The 16,943-nt window shown below is 39.6% G+C and overlaps 1 protein-coding gene across 2 annotated transcripts in view; it reads right to left on the reverse strand.

Moving 5' to 3' along the window:
* Nucleotides 1-16,943, reverse strand: part of GRB10 (growth factor receptor bound protein 10) — a 145,473-nt gene that overhangs the window by 69,023 nt on the left and 59,507 nt on the right. For both annotated transcript variants that reach the window (XM_066560074.1, XM_066560066.1), the window contains one exon: nt 15,042-15,135. In XM_066560074.1, coding sequence (XP_066416171.1) covers nt 15,042-15,135 — 94 coding nt within the window. The remainder of the gene's footprint in view (nt 1-15,041; nt 15,136-16,943) is intronic.

Raw genomic sequence — 16,943 nt, forward strand, 5'->3', positions numbered from 1 at the left:
TGCATGCACATGCAAATTCTCAAGCAAGGTATGTTAATCAGAAGGGTTACCAAGGCACAGCCACTCCTGCGCAGTTACAGATCCACTCAGACAGTGGTGCTGTAACACACCCTAACATCACACTGCTCCCAGCCTCATCTTGGACATGGCACAAACTGCCTGCAATCTTGATTTGGACAGAAAGACTTAAATATTGTTACTGCAATCCTAACGCCATTAATGAAATTACATACTAATTGCTTTGGTCAGTAGCACCTTATATACTTTAATTACTTAAGCAGCTGCTTGCTGTTAAGAACTCCAAATTTAGCTACATCTCATGCTATATTTTGAAAGGGTTTTTTTTTTGTTTAGCTGGTTTGCCCCATTTAACTCGGGGTTTTTTTTAGCTGAAAATGCAACTAGCTTGACAGAATCTTGTCCTTTTTAATAGGAACAAAGAGACTTAGAAAACATAACAAATTCAGATTGATCTCCCCCTTGAAGCTTCTTGGCTTTAAGAGAAGTGCTGCAACCTTTTCCAACCTCAATGCAAGAATGTCAGCTCCTTTGATGCATTTCTCAAGTATCCTCACATGACACAGCTTGCTGAAGTGCTGTCATGAACCAGTTGCAGCATAATGTTTACATAAAGGCAGAAATAAATACTGTGCTGCTTATCACAGTCAGGTAAGCTGAAAGACAGTGATGACTGAAGCTCATTGTTACAATGGTGCACTGTGGTAAAAGATTTTAGTGCAGAACTGACATCAAATTACAACAGAGTTGGGGTTTTTTCTACAGGATTTGCTTATTTGATTAAGCTATGAAATTTGAGGGGTTTTATCCCCTCCTCTTATTACGTGAGCTTAAAACAAGTCTCAAGCTTGCTATATCTGCTTTATAGACAAAGTAAGAAATCAGAGTTACAGAAATGTACTGTTCTAGTTCATTTTGGGACAGCCTTAACATCACAAGATTTTTTTCAAAGCTACAGGCATAATAAATAATGCAATACTACAATATTATCTTTTGCTATTTTACTCCCCTTTAAAAAATTCAAAAGCATTTTCAAATTCAAAAACACATTTTCACTGATGTTCTTCAATCTTTTCTTAGATGGACTTGAAGACCATCTGACTACAAAAGCAAACAACTAAACAAGCACAGACTTTGCTTCCTTATTTGACAAATTTACAACCTAAAGCACAAGCCAAGGCAGCTGCAGCATCAGAATGTATAGTTACCTAAAAGTATTTTTAATCTTGAGTAGTGAAAAATAAATGAAGGTTATTTCTCTTTTCTGACGTGTTTAAGCACCTAAACACACTTAACTCTAACCATAAAATGAATAAAACACCAAGATATGGTCTCAAAACAGGAAAGACCTGCACCAAGAGCTTCTGCACCATGTAAAGCACTGGAAACCACTTCAAAGTTTCCTCCATCTTCAACAGTTCTCCAAAGGAGACACTCCACATGGGCTTCCTTTCAAATTGCAATGAACTAATTTTGAGTTATCTTGCTGAAGAGCAACACGTTCTTTTATACTTGACTCAAATGGATTTCAGATTCTTACTGTCTTCCTCTTTCACCACAGTAGGGTACCATTTCATTGAGAGCTACTTATGTTTTTTTCTACCCTATTAACCTCTCTAGTGTCCACTCTGTCAACAACATCTCCCAATTCTGCCCTCATTAGTGAGCCTGACTGTTGGCCCCTTGAATCTGAGGATGCACTAGAAGACTGTCTTCCACATGCTTCCAATAAAATGCATTTGTTTAGGTCTGCACATTTGCCTCAAATACAAGGAAAGATTGTGAACAACCAGTTCAATAGAAATGACTCCACATTTCTACTACTTTTCCTGTTAAAATATCTGTATTTCTAGCCCAGTATAAGTGTCTAAGAATGCTTTTATTGCTGCATTTCATTTCACTTGTCAAACCAGAATAAACTTCCTTCAGAGAAAGTGGTTTTTTGCTATTACAAGTACATTAGGAAGAGTGCCAGCGCAGCTGTACCTCCAAACCCCTGGGAGACACCAGACCCTGGGGAATGCAAATGGTATGAGAACATCTCTTTTCAGGGAAAAGTCATCAGCACAGAGATACCAAGTCTTCTCACTCAAACACCCTTGCTGTAAGAAAGGAGGCATTCACCCCAGCCATGCCTTCAGCAAATTTCTCTGATCGTCTCAGTTTGCCTTGGAGCCAACAGTCTGAAAGATTCATCTCTAAACTTGCTCTTCAGAAAGGGATCTCTCTGTTTTGTATTTCACCAGCATAACACAGCAGGAGACATGTATCCTGGCCCAAAAATCTCTGCACTATTGCCATAGGGAGGAAAGGTTGAGACGATTTTTTCTTTTGCTTTGTTTAGTCGTTTTCTTAAACAGAAAGTTTATAGAGATACACAATGGTAGAAAGATATTACCACAAACATAAATACTGTATTAGTAGACATCTTGTCTCCTACAATAATGAAAACAAATTAGATCTCTTTCAATAGTTTCATTTCAGCTACATACTAAAACCATCTTAAAGAAACTCCATGGCTTTTCACTTATGCCTCAAGTGGTTTTAACTTATCTCTTTATCCCACATTTAATGCCTTTTTTTTTTTTTTTTTTTTTTTTGGGTAGTAAATGTTCCAATGTCATCTGGCAAGTCTGGTCACTGCTCCCAACTTTAATTTCAATCCCCACATGCACAAAGCTTCAAGTACCCTTCAGCTTAATTCACTGACCTCCTCCCTCCTGTGAGTCAAGAATTATGCACCATCAATCAAAGCACATTTATGGTATTTAGAAGCTGCATCATCTCTCATCACTTCCATGTCACAGGCTGCACACAAACAAGTCAAGTCAATTTACAGAAAGGCTACCCATCATATCAAAGTAATACACTATGGTTTACCCAACACATTAGGACACAATCTCACATATGTTCTCATTTCAGTCTTGACTTCATCTCTCCAGAACTGGCTCTCAATACCATGACTAACGCTGAAGTGAGACTTCGTCTTCAAAAAGACCATGCACACTACTAAGCAGGTCTCATTATTTGACAGAAGTTCTGCAATAGCAATATCCTCGTTTTACTGATGGGGAAAATGTAGGCAGACATCTACAGTTATTTGTTCAAATCCATGTAGAAGCTGGTTCACTGAATGAGTGCTTCTAACTCTGCCCCGCTCCACACAGGCACAGTGGCCAACCCCAATGAGTATTTCCCAGCTTTTACACAGAAGGGGTTGTGGGCTGTGGGGTGGAGAGCCCATGGCTGCTTCTGCATGCTCACGTAAAGAAGCACACACACTTGTCGTCATCCTGCCATGATTTCTGCAGTCCAGTTATTCTGAGCAGCTTATGGATGCCTGAGTCACTGATGGTTAGTTACCAGCACACGGGAGCCAGGTCTGCTGCTGCCATCATCACCTGCTATAGTTTGCAACCCCTCGTTCCCACCTGTGCCTAAGAGTCCAGGCAACCCCACAGCACAGAAATAGCCTGTGGACTATTTCTTAGTCCATGTAACTTCCAAAAGGAGTGAGAAATAACCATGCCCCAACAAGGACCCTGCCAGCCAGCCCACAGTCAATCACATTCTTTCAGCAACGACTGGCTTTAAATACAGGCAGGATACTCTGCAGAGATGCAGAGCTTACAGAAAGAACCAGAAAATTCCTGTAATCAAAGCCTGTACCATTTTACAGTCTTCTTGGTATCTGAAGTCTGACTTCATTCATGAATCTTAAATAATTTTTTAAACATAGAAAATCATGTTGATACTTAAATAAACATAACTCTGCCACTAAGAAACCCTACTTTTCACATTCACCCAAAACCACAGAAATTTATTAGCCAAGTATTTTTAGTTACACCTTTTTTTTTTTTTGATGCACCACAGTATATGTTCTTTTTGACATAACTGAGTTAAGGTATACTTGCTGATATAGCCCATGAGTGCATTCCAGTGCAATTTGTTTGTCTCAACTAGAAGAGATACGTTCCTATGCTAGAAAAACCATAAAATCTGCAGTCCTCGACTTCCCAGTCATCTGGCAGAACCAACATTTATTTTATATACAGATTAGGAAAGACATTTCTAAGGAAGATCATGTTTAAGCTATAACTTGAACAGGGCATTTTCCTCTCAGCTGTACAATGTGTTATGTCTTTATGTGACAATCCCATTTTTTTATTACTTAAGCTCCAGTAAATTGTTTTAATGCGCAGAACAGGATACTAAAAACACAAATTCTATTCTTGTTCAGACTGCTTAACCTAAATTTGCTATAGTATTGTCAGCCAACTTTTAAAATCCATTTAATCTTTAAGCACAAGCACAACTTTTGTTTAGCATTTGTCATTCTTCCTCTAATTAAGACCAACTAACAAGTAAAAAGGAGCACAAAGTAGCTGAATGAAGGAATCCTAAAGCACCAGAAGCCTTTAGGAGCACCAGAAGCTTGCAGGAGAACTGCAGTATCAGAAATACGCCCGATTCCACTATTGCAAACAAGTCTTTACCTCACCCTCCTTCTATTTCTCACCCCTAGAAATGTTACAGAGATAGACATTGCTTGGTTGTTTTTTTATTTAATAATTCTTATATTTTGTAAAGTGAATTTCTGTATAAATTTTTTAAGATGATAAAAGCTCTGCTTTAAAGATGAAGCTCATAAAAAAGTAAATTAACTTATACTTTTCTTCACCTGAGGCACAGGAAAGAAGAGACAGAAACCAACGGTTAGGACAAACAATGGAAGGAAACTAAGAGCTGTACTGCCTGTTCTCCACCCTCTCAGTACTTTGACAGAGACCGAAAATATAACTTTGAAGGTCAGAGGAAACCAAAAATCGAAAACTCAGATATACATCTCTCAGAATTGTTTGCAGACAAAAGGGCTGCACTGTGTCAGCTATTAAAAATCACCTGCATCACAAGGAAAATCAAAGGTGCATGGGTGGTTCGAGACAGAACAAAAATCAGTTCAGTGTGCTTTTAACAGGGATAGGGGAAAATCAGAACTTTATCTGGTTAAATGGATTTCATTTTGAAAAAAAAAGAAAAAAAATCTGATTCCAAAATTGTTATGTGTTCATGTGAAGTAAGGCTGTTAAAAAGTATCTTGCAAAGATGAAGTCCAATCAATATCAATTCAGCGAGTAGTTTCTGACACTGCATCTGCTCCTACTTGATCACACCACTGCTACCACACTCTTAGAAGTCAGTTTCATAGAAAATGGGGTCCATTCTCCCCCATCATCTTCAGAAAGCACAGAGGCACAGTTAACACTGTTCTCTCGAGAAATCTGTCTGCTTTTACCAAAGCAGAGGGATTCATAAAATAAAATAGTCTCCCCTCAAGATTCACAGTGATTTCAAAAATTCCATGTGCCGCAGATAAATGGCAATCGGTTTCTGACAGATAATACTCTTAAAAGTCTGAATAAGCAGAATAGATTTATTTCAGATTTGAACACAGAGTCATGAAACCAGATTAAAGCCCTAGAGCTTTCCATGTAATCAGATACTGAAAGTCAGTTCTCTTTCCATTATAGCTGACCTTGCATAGTGACATTGTACTTTATCTCAAAAATTAGAGATACTTCTTAAAAGATTATTTTCAAAATATATAACAGTATAGCTGCAGTGAATATGGATTGTTTCCATCTCTAAACATATTCTTCCCCTTCATATATCAAGCTGCCTTTTGAACTTAGAATTTGATTTTGGATAAGGTGTCAGAATTCAAAGTTAATATTCTGATGTTGCAGAGACACTGTTTTTACTGAACAACTGTCATTGTTATAGCATGATAAAAAGCCAGGATACATAAAAAATCAACTTTCTTAGCTCATTAGTACTGGACTATTTTAAGTGCCCACAGCCATGTTTTGACATTTGGCTATAACACCTTCACTAAAAGGTTCAAAAGCTTCTTACATCAAGCTAAATACACTTAAAACATTCCCCCTAACAGGGAATATGCAAAATCCAAGAACATGAAGAAAGAGGGTGTAGTAGCACAGGCAAGAATTCAACTCAGCCATGTTAAAAATGTCATCCAGAAGCTATCAAAAGAGTCTGTGTTGATACTACTAATTTCCATCCTTTTGTTCTAACATGTTGACAGTAGAAATTTAGTCAGATTACAAAAGAAAACATAAAGGCAATACAGTTATGCCAGAGAACATAAGAGCTCATCCCATGATTTTACTGTTACCTTTCATTGATTAAATTAGAAGAGGATATTTCAGATCACTAAGCTCAATTTTGGACCACTAACTCAAATGGAAGAAAAATGCTGCCCAGTAGGCTCTTCCTCTCAGAGGAAGATCAGAGACCAGAAGTGCCCAATGCCTGTTGGACAGTATAAATAACTACATAAAATTATTTTAAAAATAGTGAAATCTATCACATTTAACTGCTTTAGCAATAGAATGGTGCCATTTGCTAAGAAAATACACTTACAGAGGAGGAGTGCACCACCCATAGGATAACAGACTTTTACTCCCTCATGGAAGACGTGAGATAAACACAAGAAATGAGCTCAGCTCTGATACCTGGGAGAAACACCTCATCATGAGGTAGATACTGAGCCACTGGTTTCCCTCGGATATCTGAATTTCTCCAGGCACACCATTTCAAACAGATGCATCAGATCCGTGAGCTCAAGCCCGAGAAAGGGAATGCCTGGAACAACATCATCCCCGTGAAGGGCTTGCAGCTGCTCCCCTCCAGGAGCCCTTTCTCAGCCCGTTCAAGGAGCTCTCCCTCCCAAGGAGTCACCAGCCAGGCTGTGGCTGTGGCAGCCGGCTGCCCGCACACAGCTGCCTGCTCAGCGAGGGGCTGGGTGAGCCAACACCTCTGCAGAGGTGGCAGTGGCACAGAAAGTGTCTGTGCCGCCGGTGGCATCACCTCACGGAGCTGGCACACGGCTGGGAGAGCTGCCAAATGTGAACAAATCCATGATGTGAACATCGGCCTCCTGCAGACACTCCCAACAGACCAGCGGGTTTAGGTACCCACCCCTGGCACCCACACCAGCTCCTCAAGGAGAATCCCCTCTCCTAAGTTGGTGTATGATCCTTGTATGCCCAATTGTCTGTTCAGGTTATGCTGGATAAAAGTTTTGCACTTTCAGACTGGTTCCAAGAAGGGGAGAGAAAAACTGCGGAGTTTTCAGACACTGCACTCACTCCTCCACATTCCTCCTCCTGGAGTGTGCTGTCTATGGATGGACAGACAGAGGAATAGAGCTCTCCTTTGCTTTTTTCTTTAGTTAGTTTCAGCTAGCTGAGGCAAAGAAGTTCCCTGGACTGTGGTTTCTGTCTTTTCTTTGGACCTGTTTAAACCTGCTCTGGACTGAACACCCAGAAGAGCACCTGGAACTCAAATCTGTGGCCCACCAGGCTGGGCCTGGGCCATGGCATTTCCAGTGCCGGAGGGACTGAGAAGAGACTGAGTGAGCCGAGCTGCAGCCCACCAAGGGGGCTTTCAGAGTTTGTCATCTCTTTTGGAGCAGCAAGGGGTTTTATTGTCCAGTATTGTTCAATTTTTTTTGTTGTTTTGTTTTTGTGCTAGTGAATGCTTTGTCTGTGAAATAAAGTTTTTTTCCACTTTTTCTCTAAGGATTTTTCCCAAACCAGTTGCGGTAGGGGCCGATTGAATCTGCTTTTTAGAGGAACCCCTTCAGAGGTTCTCTCCCAAATTTGCCCTGAACCAGAACACCCCCAAATTGTGCTGCTCCCCTGAGCTGTGTTTTCACAATAGCTGCAGAACAGGGAGGAAGTTTCCACCAGATGCCCCCGAGTGCACACCCACCAGCAGAGAGAGGACATCCCATGCTGCCTCTTGCATTACCCAGCCAAAGGATGCAAAAAGACCAGTTGATTTGCTCTTCTTCCGTGGAAGCAGGAAATGCATATACTTTAATATTAAAGACAAAAGCAAATTAAAAAGGATATTTGATTTTACAACTGATTTTGCAGTTACTCTCTCTATTTGATTTGTGGTGAGTTTCTTAAAGAGTCACTGCTGTACACTTATGCTAGTACTAAGCTACCCTGTTTTCAAGGAGGTAACGCATAAGGGGTGATGGAAGTAAATGCCCTCTTTCTGAGACAGATCTGCAAAGAAGCAAGAGAAGTTCATCATCCAGATGCTCAATTTACACCTCCCCTCCTAAAGCCTTAGACAAGAATTTAACAATAACAAGAGAGGAGCCTCTAATTATCCTGAATTAATGCTTTGTGAATTTACTCCCTTCTGTGCCATGGTAACAGCAGATACAAATCTTGAAAGAGAAGCTGGAGGAACACCTATCTGCAGTATAAAAAAAAAAATAAAAAATCCCAAAGCACTATTTCAGATGTCATCCACCCATACAGCTTCAGTCCCTGAGGGATGAGTATGGTGCATCTAATGGTCTATCTTGAGCAAGGAACCTAGCTTCCCAGTCCAGCTCCACTTGCTCTTCCAATGCAACTGCTCTGCCCCAACAACCATCTTCCTCCAGCACAGAAAGAAGGTCATTGCAAATTTGGTAATAACTTTACCATTCTTCCATAGGCCAGGAAAAACAAAAAGGCTTAAATTAATTTTTAATATTGTAGTACTTCTTGGTTTAGGCTTACTTAAAATTCTTAAGTTTTTCTACATCTCACCTTGTAAAACTTCCAATGAACAAAGGCCCCAAGGCAAACCCTATACAAACAAGACAGTGGGCTCCTTCCCTGCATTGAATTAGCTGAATCCTGTCTTGTCAGAGAAATTCAACAGATTGACACACTGAATCCTGAGATTATAAACAGGCTTAAATTACCATGCTTATTAACTATGAGATATTACAATGTTTTTTATTCATATCATGTGGCTTTAGAGGAACATAAATAATTTTAAATATGTCAAAAACTGATGATTTGCAAGCTGATACTAAAAAGTTGATACATAAAAAATAAAAAAAAATTAAAAATTACAATAAAAATGAAACAAAATCCATCAGTTACCTATGATTTACTTTCTTTGAATATGCTACAGTTTAAATATCTTTTGGTCAGTTTCATTTCACTGTTTTCACTCAATCTTTATTACATTATGCAGAGTCTTCCAGTTAAATTAAATCGGTTCAGTTCATGTGTCTCCTGCAACTCACTGCAGATCTCTGAAACAATCTGTACTAAACACCAATCTACTGTCTTCTCTTTTCATAATTTTTTTTTCCAGAGTTCTGTCAGCCCAAAGGTTTAGAAACTAATCTAATGAGGGAAGTTAAACTTCTACACAGCTATTATGGGTGCCCTCCTAGTAGCCATGCTAACAAGATTCATCACCAAATATAAATGGAAGCATTCTCCAAGAGAAGACAAAGGTACTGTAATGAGCTAGGCAGGAAGCAGGGCCTCCGCTCTCCCTGTAAGATTAGTCAGTGTAAATCATTTTGGCACTAATGGAGGTTTTTTCCTAAGGCTGGACAATGACAACAACATTTATACAAAGCATCAGAATTCATGAATGTCTGGCAGCATTGTCTCCAAAATACAAACAATGTTTGTTTTTCATTCTACACTTTCAATTCAGTACCAGCTGGATTCTGCAAAAACATGGGTTAGTTCTGACACACCAGATAACCAACTCATCCCAGTCAGATCCCACAACTGAAGCATTTCAGAAGCAGCACCGAATGTTACTAAACACACTCCTCCTTAGCTACAGAATGAATAACAACATCGCCTCAACCTCCCATGTTTATCCTGAGGCAAATACAGAAGAAAATATATTAAAAGTAAGTAATAACAACAGTGGTGGAGAAAAAAAGTGCTACACAGTATTATTTCTCTGGGATGAATCTTAGGCATTGTAATACTTCACCTACATCCATGGTCATTTGAACATCTGCCTGTATTTACACTGGCTTATGGTTTTTGGTCACAGGACTGTTCCAGTGTGCTTGAAGGGAAGTTTCCACCATGCTGACATTTAGTGTCACTCTAAAAATTAATGTATTAATGACTAGCCAGCAAGGTAGAGGACAGCATCCACCTCAAGAGTCAACTGCAGTATGATGCAAATTTTGGCAGATGCCCTGGATCCCTCCAGTTTCAGTGGGTGCCATTGGTCTTTACATACAGGCAGGAAATCTAGTGCTCACCCAATCCACAACCAAAGCATATTCATTGTCTCACTAATGGCAAGACTTCCTACCAACACCAACCAAGAGAGACCAAAGGCTTTTAAGAAAGGACAGCTATTGGCTAAAACAACCTTGTCACCATTTCCCTTCTGCTGCTGGAGCCACCTGGCTGTGGAGCCAGAGGTACCATAAGGTTCAGCTCAGCTCTGTCTGCAAACCGCAGTGATAAAAAGCAGCAAGTCCAGCAAGAGCTGAGAGCACCTTGGGAAAGGAAGACTTTGTGTGAATGCACTAATAAAAGGAAGATAAATCTTTCATCACAGACCCATGGCAAAACACATTTGTATGGAAACTGTCAATCATCCCATGAGTACATACACACAGAAAGTGATAGCATTGCATGTCTAATACTTCTACTAAAAGGCAAGGTGACAAAATGTACCTTATTTATGCCTGGCTTTAAAATTCTGAATAAGAAGTGGCTAGGCAATCTCAAAAAATACATGTCAAGTACCAATAAAAAGCATTGCCCATAAACTTCACATCTGGGACTGAAGTTGGCAGTATTTGCTGCCTGCTAGAAAAACAAACAGAAAAAATGAGCTCCAAAATACGCATCAGCAAAGAAAACACCAGAAGTATGGAGCAAGAAGAGAAACAGCAGTGGCATGGTGGCCGGGTTAAAACCCCTGAAGTCCAAGAGTCAACAGATATTGTTGGGCTTAGAGTTTTCTGTAGCATAGGTCATTTTGCCATCACAATTCATATAGCAAAGCTCTTCCACAGTAGCACAGGGAAATCTACATGATAGCTTTGCCCTGCTACTGAGACACATTCAAGGTTAAATTTGGTGGCATCACACAGCAGCAGCACAGAGCAGCCAAGGGGAACAGGGGCTGCACTGCCAGGGTCCTTGAGGGAGAGAGGAGAACCAGAAGCACCATTTGGGAAGGGACAAAGAAGAACAAATGCAGGAGCCTATCACCTCTATGGAAGGCCTCCAAATGGCATCCCTGTGTGAATGGAAGGACTGGAAGTAAAATCACTACTGTGGGGCCCCAGCTATGCCTCTCACTACTGGACAGAGTACAAGTACTGTAGGCTACACACTGCAGAAAACTTATCATTGTAAAATTTTAAACATTTGTGACTGCTGAATCTTTTGCAAAGTGAGAAGGAAAAAATTTTGAAAATAACAATACCTGACATTGCCTCGTAAGCATGCTCTCGCTTCCTCTTGGTGTTTTTGAAGATGGTAAATAATTGTTTTGCTTGTTTCTTCACCTCCTACCTTTTCCTCTCCAAAAAAGCCACATAGTTTAGACACATTTTTCTTCTTCAAGCCTAGAGGCTTTACTACAGCTTCTGGAAGGACTGTTTCAGAAATATTTAAGACTTGCTGGTTATTAAATTCCAAATCCTGGCTGGCTGTAGCTTTTAATAGGTTTATGAAGCATATCTGTTCCTTTACATTAGTGGATACTAGTATTGTTCAGCAAGACAGCTTGTTCTTTTCTATTATATTTGATTTATGAAGTATCCTATGGGGAATATAGGAAAGACATCATAGCTCACACTCTTTGGATTTAGTACCTTAACAAAACTTGCCCAATTAGCAGAATCATTGAAAAGTGATAAACTAAATAATGGCTTAGCTATAAAATACTTATTTGTTAAAGTAAGCAAGTTTATTAGCATGCCTACACAAAAGCAGTTATTAAACTATTTATAGGAAAAAATACTATTCCATCTGCACTCAGTTTTGCACATTAGTTTCACATTAAACCTTCCTATTCTAAAGACTCCTCACTTTACAGAACTATCTTCTGCTCCCCAATCTTTACAAGACATTCTTTTGAAAGAAGAAGCTGAAGAGTTATAAAGCATCTGCTTGTGTAAAAACAGTGATTCAGCAGGAAACACGTACTTGAAATACCCTTCACAAGAAAGGGCTTATTCACACGGGGACAGTTGGCAGGGCTATCTCAGTCTCCACTTGAATGCTCTTTTTCCAGTTTGTGTTAAAGGGATTCAGATGCCTGGGAAGAAGCTAATCACCATTTTTATAGGCTCTGGAAAGCAGTATTGGTTCAGAACTGCAGGTGCTTGTACCAAAAGCTCTCCCAGAGAAAAGCAAAGGACCACAAGTTAATGTTCAACAGAAACTGGCAAATCTGCTGCGCTCACTGAGCAAGGTGGTCAGGTGTGAACTGCAAGTGCACACATAAAACAACGTAACAACTACAGCTGCTCAAAGTTCAGCTGCAGTGTTTAACACACAATACACTAAAGAGAAAAAGGCAGAGAACGCCTAAACAGGAATTATTTTAGCCAGGTCTAATCCTTTCCCAATTTCTGCTCATGCCAATCGCAGAGAGCTTCAGGTCTCCTAATAAGCATGTGCTTAAGTCAGCAAGTAATGCTGCCTCTAACTGGAAGCAAAAAATTGCTATAGTCTGTTCCAAACATCTTTATCATCAACATAATCAAGGCATACCACCAAACATTAATTTCATTAATTTGCAGTGGTTCTGCAAGTTGCTTCTGGATACAGGTTTACTCTTTTAAGCTTTAAACCAGTGTCAGTGCCAGCCAGGCTTTAATAGAAAGTAATGCATAACAAAGTTCAGTTTAAGAATAACAAAAACCAAAGCAAATAGTGGCCACGGAACGTAAAAATCCATTTCATGTTAATAATCTAATCTTCCTATTTACTGTGTGACTAATATGACTGTATTGGGAGCTAGTTCAGACCATGTCAGAACTCCCTGAGCTGAAGCTCTTCATGTTGCATTTTTCTATGTTCTATTCATTAATCTGGAATTCCAGAATATATGCCAGCTCTAAAAATACTTGTACATTCAAGTTCTCGGACAAGAATATTTATTTAATATACTATGAAAAGAGTGTAGATGCTCCTACTTGGGCAGAGCAAACACTCAAGACATGACACAACATCACACTTAGGGCCACTTCCATTTCCAAGAGGGTACCAAAGCAGCAGGGACCTTGCTTCCCCCACCAACACTGCAAAAAGGCAGAACTCCTACAGCCCAGCTCAGCATTAAAGGCCACCATTGAGCATATAGGTTTCAGTTCTTAATCCAGACCACTGACATAACAGCATCAAGACTGATACTGTACCATGTACTTACTGCAGCAAAAAAGTAGAATGATATTAGAAACAGTGGATTTGTTTGCTGTCAGTCAGCTGATATAAAAGAAAAATCCCAAACAAATTGTGGATGCGTAAGAAATCTTTACTTCGAAAAGTACTAGGGAAAAATATTAAATGGATCTTGCTTGACCAACAGGCATTGAACTGCCTCTACCCCATATGCAAATCAATTTTTTTAAAGACAGCTGTTTCCTAAATTATGTTGAAGATTTGTCTCAAAGTGGCTGAGCCACATGTCAGGTGACACTGTCAGGATCCTTTTTCGGTACAACAATACTGAGAGAGGAAAAGAAGGATCTGAAAAGGAAGTGGGAAAATGTCAGGCTGCAAAGCTGGCGTTCTGCCATCCAAACAGAGTATTACCTATTTCTTCTATAAATGTTCAGACTTCAAAAGCAGACCTGCAAACACATGCACTGTAACACATGAAACCAGACCACACAGGATGTGCTCCCCCCCCTCCCCCAGAAATCCCTTAGCTAAGGGGGATATTTACAAATAGCTTCAGAAGACACATGTATAGATCTGTTCCACAATTTGGACATCTTGACATAGGTGAAAATAATATAACAAACATTATTAATTCTAAAACACATGAAAAATTGAACTTCTAAAATGTGTTCTGTGCAAGTAAACATGCCACTACACACTGCCTCTGCTACTGTAAGTTTTAAACGGGATTACATTGCAACCTGTTGCCTTCTCTTTTTGATTGAAAACAAAGCTTTAGAAAACACAGAACACCTGGAGCATGGAAAGGGGAACAAGTTAAAATACAATCCTCATTACACTCTGGGACTTGTTTGTGCAACTTTAATTGTCTTGATAATCTACAAGTCATGAAATTTGAGTCTTGCTGCCCTTGACAAATTAAAAAAAGCTGAATTTTTAAAGGAAAAGTTAAGCATGTCATGTTTGGCAGATATTTTAAGTAATATGTTTATAATCTTTTTTTGTGTCAATCGTCTTGTTCTGTCTGCATTACTATTGTTGCTCTGATGAAACAACATTTGAAGATGACCTTCAAGGACTTGGTTTCAAATTAAACCATCAGGAAGCCTGAGGGTAAGAGGGTTCACTGCTTAAAAAAATACTATTATCAATTATTTCAAACCTAAAACAATAAAGCTGAGCTGTACAGTCTCTGTAATAATAGTAACTGTTGTCTTTTAAGTCTCTGAACAGACAGAAATCAGTGAAGACAGAGTTTTAAGATTTGTTTTAGCTTTTTATGAATGGTCCTGTTGAATTACAGAAGCTAAACTATTACAACCTGCATTACAACATCTAGTTCAGGGCTATCTTTTCACAAATGAGCTGACTTCTGCCATGGAAAGCAAATAAACATGTTGGGTTTTTTTCCTTCTCCTACTGCAAACATTGAGCCAGAGCCTGTCTTATGGCAAAGATTTTTTTTAAATGCAACCTTAACATTACAAATGCTGAATTTAATGTCAGTATGTTCCTTCTCCCCGCTCAAAAAATGTGAGAATGGAGAATATCCCTATCCCCCAGGATAGTAATCTATCTTGGGCTACAAGGTTTGAGACGCATACAAGTCCTTCATCACTTTCACTCACAGCTCAAAGGACAGTTGTGACAAAAACCGACTTCTTCAGCTCTCCTTCTCCAACCATCCAGAACATTTTCTTTTCCACCCAGTGAGGAGAAGCAGCCATGGAGGCAAAACAATGCCTGCACTTGCCTGAAAAGCCTGGATTTCCAGGCACTATTCCTTACCTTGGTGGTTCAGGGAGATGCGGTTAGATGGTTCTTGGAAACCCGGTTCCACCAGATCCCGCCGACCATGAGCTGAAGTCTGATCTACATTGTCCTAAAAACAGAAGAGCACAGTATCTCATCAAAAAACAGGCATTCTGTACTCCCTGCAAGCTACATTACATGGAGTCAAACCACCAATACAAAACAAAAAACCCTGCCATGCCTCTGAAAGGAGAAACCAATGTCAGAGAAGGTGGGGGAACAGATCACAGGGGGACACTAGGCTGTCACTTTAATACGTGTGGCATGGATCCAGAATCAATGACTGTGCTGTTGGCTCATCTGTACGCCAGTTTGCGTTTCAAACGGAGAAACAGTGATGTAAATGCACTTCCCAGTTTAACAAAAGTTTCTTCTTGCACCAAATTATGCAGAGGCTTGGAGCTTTGTTTTCTTTAATTCCAAGTCTGTGGCTTAGGGCTTTGTAACTAATTAACTGGACTGAAACAGATTCAGTAGTGAACTACTAAACCTCAAGAGAAATCAGAAGTTCAGTTTAGATAAACATCCATGGCTCTGGATGCCAACCTGTTGTTTTTTCATACTGGAATTCTCACAAGATCAAGTTTCACGAAGTTTTAACACAAACTGAACTTGGCTAAGTCTAAAATACCACAGTTTCTTACAGATCTTGCCAAAGAAGACAACTAGGAAAAATCAGGAAAATTTAAATATGAACAAGAAAATAGGAAAAGCAAGGTAAATCACATTTTAGAAGAATGAGATTTAAAGAAGGTGTGTGGTTTTACAAAACTGGCATACCTTTGCATACACCACTTAAGGGTGGGTATGGAAAAGTGAGCAAAGTTGTCTGCACTGATGTATCACCAAGCATATGCTGCTGCTGTGATATACGTGACTATACACATGATCCCACTGTGCCCCAAGTGTGGGCTAAATACACAATGGCATGACCTGCTTTTATGTCAAAATAGAGGAACCACCTTCATGGCAAATGACATCGTAATTAAGGCAGAGCAGAAACAAGCACACAGTGAGCAGTGATTCAACTGTGCACAACCAGGAGCCCTCAGTCCAGCACTGACAAAGTACAGCTAATGCTCAAAATCATAATGGGTGTAGTGTTTGGGGACTAGAACTCTATATAGTTATACAGTATATGAAATAAATTATCTCTTCATCAGAGGGACTGTCTCAGCAAATGCTTGAACTTTGATTCAAGTACTCAAACGCTGCTCTCAAGTGTCATCACCATCAGGGATCAGTTCAGGAGCTCACAGGCATTTATAAGACAGAAACTGACAACAGTAGTATGACTAAGGAAGGTTTTTATGAGTAAACACTGTATGATAAGATACAAATGGCATCCATCTATCTATGCCAGATACAACTGGGACCACTCAACCATCTGTCTCCATACTGGCTATCTCCCCTTATAGCTCTTTACATTCTTCGCACTGATTTTCACAACACTGGCTGTTGTTTCATGCTTCACATCTCACTTACCTCGTGAGTTTTTGTTATTGATTCTCAGGAATCAAAAAAAAAACCACCCAAACCATATCAGACCTTCTATCAGCACAACTGTCTTTGTTCTTACCTCCTTGAAACACAGTGGTATTTGTTAGCTCTTTCACTGGAGCTAACTGAACACTTACTGAGAACAAGCAACTCACAAGCTCCTGTTTTCATCAAATCCCTTGCAACCACGGGGTATCACATTGTAACATTAATAGTACTTTTGGAGCACTAGTCATTCTCACTGGATTTATCTCATTTTCTTTGGAATGCCACACAGCCATCACTGACTTGACCCACATCATGTCCATTTTAAATCTGAGGCAGGAAATTTGGGACTTGCAGCATAAGAAGGCAACTGCAGAAATGACATACAAAATT

Source organism: Molothrus aeneus, chromosome 1, assembly GCF_037042795.1.
Source record: "Molothrus aeneus isolate 106 chromosome 1, BPBGC_Maene_1.0, whole genome shotgun sequence".
NCBI lineage: Eukaryota > Metazoa > Chordata > Aves > Passeriformes > Icteridae > Molothrus > Molothrus aeneus.